The 6,000-nt window shown below is 36.9% G+C and overlaps 1 protein-coding gene across 2 annotated transcripts in view; it reads left to right on the top strand.

The window, feature by feature from the left end:
* The window catches only part of PBX3 (PBX homeobox 3), a 240,008-nt gene that overhangs the window by 169,028 nt on the left and 64,980 nt on the right, over positions 1-6,000 (top strand). For both annotated transcript variants that reach the window (XM_082625331.1, XM_082625330.1), the window contains exon 3: positions 3,989-4,230. In XM_082625331.1, the coding sequence (XP_082481457.1) occupies positions 3,989-4,230 (242 nt within the window). The remainder of the gene's footprint in view (positions 1-3,988; positions 4,231-6,000) is intronic.

The raw sequence follows: 6,000 nt of genomic DNA, 5'->3' as shown, positions 1-6,000 counted from the left end.
TGAAATGATGGAGCCACGAAGCTTAGTTAGTGCCCTGTGTTTGCACCTCATTCTCTCAGGTCAAGCCTTCATTGTGTTACAGTGTTGTTCTGTTAGAGAGGCTACTACTGTACAATCCAGCTACTGCAGATTTCTAATCTGCTTATTTATAATTCAGAAGCTTGCCTATATATTAATGAACCCTTAATGAGCTGTTGAAAATGCCTGAATTACAGTCAGATTATTAAGCTCAAACAGCCCCATAATCATACCATTTGAGTGGGCTTTTAGGTACTTTTCACATCTGCAGCTTAGTATTGTGAAGGGTATGCGTTTGTTCGGAGAAAGCTTTGTAATAATTTTGACCCGTAATTTATTTATTGCCCTTCGAATGCAGTCGTCTATGCAGATGCTCTCTCCCATTATATGTGGGGCAGGTGCACAGCATGTTGAAAGACAGCTAATTAGGATTTGCTGAAAGATATGAAAAAACTGTGGGCTTATAACAAAGCCAAGTTCATTGTTAAACAATGTTTTACTTTGTTTATATGATTTGTCTAAATCTTAGGGATACTGAAATGAATGTTGTAGTTATAAGTAGATTCCAAATTGGGTTGTTGTTTTTTAACTTTGTAATGCTGTGATAACCAAGGAGCCTAGATGTAAAACCTCTGAAAATATCCCAGTGTATGTTTTGGATTAAAAACAACAATGTTCAATTTTTTTTTTTTTTTTTTTTTTTTTTTTTTTTTTGCGGTACGCGGGCCTCTCTGTTGTGGCCTCTCCCGTTGTGGAGCACAGGCTCCGGACACGCAGGCTCAGCGGCCATGGCTCACAGGCCCAGCCGCTCCGCGGCATGTGGGATCTTCCCGGACCGGGGCATGAACCCGTGTCCCCTGCATCGGCAGGCGGACTCTCAACCACTGCGCCACCAGGGAAGCCCAACAATGTTCAATTTTTAAATTATTGTTTTCCCAAGTTTCAGTTTAAAGATATCAAGATCTTTTGATAACCACACAGTTTGATTCATTCTGGCTCTTATAAATTTAGGTTCACGAAGATGTTTATAGTGCCCAGAGGAGTGGGTGTTATGACTGGAAGCCATCATAACAGAAGGTGTGACTTTGGCAGGTTAGTAAGCTAAGTAACAGTGAGGTAGGTAGGATGAGGGATAAAATAGTAATTTGAATATAAAGTAAGAAAATAAATAGAAATATTCAAATTAAAAATAATCTTGGAAACTGGGTATTATTCGTAATCGTGACTGTTTAATAGAGAAAGAAATCCATTCACTTTTCCAACTATAGTTATGAAAATGACTTCAGTGTTGATAAATACCTTCTCAACGTTGCCTAATTGTGAAGTGCTCTAGTACTTTTCATCCAAAGGAATATGAACTTTGTGTTGATTTACTTACGATTTTATTTATTTATTTTTACTTATGATTTTAGAAGTAAGAGTTATTATTCATCACAAGGGGAGAGTGTTATACCAGCTGAAAATACATACTTATAATTATTTTTATATGTGTCCACTACTATTGAGTTTAAGGGCTGTTTCCTACTGGTGTGGTGGTGTTATATACATATTATGTACGTATAAAAGAGCTATAGATGGGAGATTACTTTGTGTCCTTTGCATTTCTTCCTGACAAATTTCCTTCTTCTATCTTCCTTATAGTCTATTTCCTTGTGTATTAGTCATTGAGCATCTTTTCTTGTTTGCCACACTGTTCAGGGGAGTGTAATAACTTTGACTATGTATGTTGATTTACTATTACAGAACCTCACCAATGTCCATAAGGAAAAGATCAATATGTATAAGTACAAGGGGAAAACTAGAAACCCGGAAGAACCTTGAAGGTAGATTAAAAAAATACATTCCCAGGAGAAACATCAATATCTGTAAATACAAAAAAGAAACAACAAATACAAAAATGTGAGCAAAAATTTAGTCTAAAAAGGAGAAAGTTAAGGAACTCCCAAACAAATAATATAAAAATGAAACAGAGTCCAAAGTACAAGATAAGATGTTGCTCATGAGTCCTTACTTCATGCCAAATGCACAGAAAACTTGGTATGTGGAACTACAAGCATTCTAGGCCATGAGATTCTAGGCCATCAGATTTTAAGATCTAACAAAGTGAAGGGAAGAAAATCAAAGATGCTAAATTAAAAATACTAATGTAGCCAATATTTGGCAGTTTCTTCTAGATCTAGAAGAAATAGCAAATACACGTTTGTCTATCTTTAATTATCAGCAATGTGTTGATACCAATTTTATCTTATTTAAGAGAGTTATCTAACTTTTTGGTTCCCTAAATGAATTTATTGTCTTAGTATGTTGTGGTTTTCAACCTTTATTTATTTACCTCTGAATAGGCAACAGATATAATTTTAAATTATTGTGAGTTAGTTTTATTACCCAGTTGAAATTATTCTGAAGTATATTTTTAAGTGAAAGTGACAGCTTTAAAGTGTTTTGAGGGAGGATATTAAAGTTGTTCATCTGAGTTAAGGCAACCAAGAGCTCTGTCATGCTGTGGGTATAATTCAGGGCATCTAGGAATGAAATCTGTTCTTAAAAAGAACTGATGGTTGTTTTAGGTTAGCATATAAAAATCGCAGAGCTGGTGCTCAGTTGAGTACTTGGCAGCTTATAGATGTTACTGTCATGTTAAGTTACACTAGACGCAGAGTGTGCACCACTGTGGATAAACAACAACAGGCACAGACGCAAAAGGCAGACACCAAATGCAGACCTGCAAAATGCCAACTTCCTTCCCCCACCTTCCCCAAGATGCCTTGTAACTAGTATGGGGAACCTGCTTTTAAACAGATTTACGGAGGTTAATTGGGCTGGGATATTTTAGATTATGTTACACATTAATGAAAATGCTGATTTTGAGCTGTCATGACTCCACCGCTTTTTATACCAGATAATTACTTTAAAACTTTGTCTTCTGTGTTGTTGAAAACATCTTGGCAGAAAGCCTGTGACCTGATTAAACCTATGAATTGTCAGCTGTGATCTATAGTACTCAGATGAGGTTGCTGACTGGGCATCACTTAGGAAGTTCTTGATTTAAAAGCAAAATTAGATTGAGACTACTGTGTCCAGCACTGTATTGCCATGTTGATGGTATATTTTCAATACTGTATGTAGTGTCCTGGTTTTATAGTTTGCTGGCAGTTGCTTAACAAATTTATTTAATAATATATATATTTAAAGCATAGCTAATTTACCCTTATAATGTATGTATTTCTCTTCTCTCCCTGAAATTACATGATGGAAAAGCCCATCTAATCCTGTTTATATTCTAATTTTTGGATATAGCTTGTGAATTAATTATGGGATTTTTTTTTTTTTTTTTTTTTTTTTTGCGGTACGCGGGCCTCTCACTGCTGTGGCCTCTCCCGTTGTGGAGCACAGGCTCCGGACGTGCAGGCTCAGCGGCCACGGCTCACGGGCCCAGCCGCTTCGCGGCATGTGGGATCCTCCTGGACCGGGGCACAAACCCGTGTCCCCTGTATCGGCAGGTGGACTCTCAACCACTGCGCCACCAGGGAAGCCCCAATTATGGGATTTTAAATTCTGTTTTTCCAACTGTATGGAGAAACAAAATAACTACCTTTTGATGAGTTTGTTTTATATCCTTGGAATTATTTTTTTTCTTTCTCAAAATCTTGAATTTTTTACCCCTTTCCACTTTTGCTTAAATCATCTAAAACTGGGAAGATTGGCTGTTAGAATATTCTGAGAAGCCAGGGTTACTTTTTTCCAAGGATCCAATATGGGATATATTGAGAGAGGGTCATACTGGAAATTTCACAGAAGTAAGAATTTTCATACTTACTTATGCTTATTGATAAAATGCGAGCAATGAAATTCTCAGAATGAATTGTAGTGCACTGATGTTGTTTGATCATTTACTCAAATAAATAAAATACTCACAATGTTTGTCCTGTTTCTCGCTTCTTCTCTCTGTCTCTCTCTCTCTTCCTTGAAGGTCTCAGCATCAGAGGAGCCCAGGAGGAGGACCCTCCCGATCCCCAGCTAATGAGACTGGACAATATGCTTTTGGCAGAAGGGGTTTCAGGTCCTGAGAAAGGTGGGGGATCGGCGGCAGCAGCTGCAGCCGCGGCAGCCTCTGGAGGTTCTTCAGATAACTCTATTGAACACTCAGATTACAGAGCCAAATTGACCCAGATCAGACAAATCTATCACACAGAACTGGAGAAATATGAACAGGTCAGCAGCCGCCACTCTCATAGTCCTACACAAACCCTCTGTTGCTCTTCTGACAGACTGCGCTAACTAATTCTGAGGGCTGTGAGGGGTAGGTGTTAACAGAAAGAGCAGAATAAATAAGGTCAATGCAAAAATCCAAGTGAATTGTTGGATTCATGAAATGAAGTCCCTTTGCAATTTCAGAGGTGAAGCTAAACCTGTTTTATCCCATCGACTTGTTTTACTCATTCCTCACATTTACATGCCCTTACTACCACACCTGCAGCCATCCTTCCCCTCTAACCTCACTGCTTGGTGCTCGTTAAAGCTCTATATCATTAACAGTTATGCACTGGCCTCGTTCATAGCTATTATAACAACTTTTAAAGGGAAGCATTGCATAGTGAGCTCTGCCTGCTATGCGGTGAGCTACAGAATCCTCCTAGGAATTAATTCTTCAGGATTATGCCAGGCTAAAGGGAGGGAGCTAACTTCATAAAGTAAGCAGGTTCTGGCCTTTCTCTTTGAGGAGACTTCCCAAGATAATTACAGGTTTCCTGGGGCAGGGGACACTAGGCATTGTGTGCTAAATTCCTGATTAGAAAGAAAGTATGCATTAAAAATGCTATTCTCAGCAATTATATTAACTATACTTCTTTGAATCTAAGGTATTTTTGATTTTAAGCCGTATCATGGTGTTATGTACCACCACCAAGAAAAAATTAACTGCCCAATTGAAGTATAACATGCCATTGATAGTAAAATGCTTCCAAACTTCAGAGATGTTAAAATGTGGGGAAAAATAAGTAAGTCTTAGATCCAGTGATCCAGGTAAAATGTTGGTGGTTCATTTTAAACATATTTTAGTTGTTCGTTTAAAAACCTGCTTAGTTTGAGGAATTCTCACTGAAAGGTAATTAAAAAAAATTATTTTGGAAATGTTTAAATGTGCCCAAAATAAAGAAAATATTAAGCTGAATGCTATGAAATTAACAAGTTTTTAGGTCATAAACAGTTGTATATTGGCATTTTTATAGAGTTCAACCTAAAATAAGGAACTGCCTAGATACTCATCATCCAGGTAAATAGTTATCAACATTTTGTCAATCTTATTTTGTCTATCTCCCCTTGCCCCCACTCTTTTTTTGGGGGGTGGGTGGGTAGAGTATTTTAAAATAAGTCCTAGGCATCATGTCATTTCACCCATAAATACTTCACTATGTAGTCAGGCATTTATTAAAGTCCAAACACCTTAGTGTGATGCCCTGGTCAGTTTTAATATTGATTTTTCTTCTAAGTTCCCTGTAAAGTTTCAGTTGTATATGTTATTATTTTCATTGCCTTCTCTAATATTCTGGATGTGGTATTATTAAAAAAATGCTGGATTCTGTCCCAGAGGTGAGTGTGTTTTGAGGAATGGTAGAAAGATTTATGTAGCTTTATGTTAAAATACAATATAAATTAATATTATAAGACATTATCTTTTTTCTGAGTAGGCTTTCTGGGATCTCATACTGTATCTCTAGTCTCATTCATAGGAATAATTTTTGGGAGAAGATATGCAAATAAGAATTTTGGAAAAGTGGTCTTGTGTATATATATGAAAAAAATTGAGCTTTCTGATTTGACATATGAATAATTGAGAGTAAACAAAATAAGTCATGGTTGAAAAGGTTGCCCTGAGCATAAACAGTAGAAAACAACTAATTTGTAGTATAGCCCTAATTGCATAACTTTACGTTAAATACATCTGTACGTACTTACTAAATAAATACTATGAGTCACCTTGCA

This window comes from Mesoplodon mirus, assembly GCF_964341445.2.
Source record: "Mesoplodon mirus genome assembly, chromosome: 1".
Classification (NCBI taxonomy): domain Eukaryota; kingdom Metazoa; phylum Chordata; class Mammalia; order Artiodactyla; family Ziphiidae; genus Mesoplodon; species Mesoplodon mirus.
Note: the sequence above shows the minus strand (reverse complement) of the source record. Positions and strands in the feature narration are given on the sequence as shown.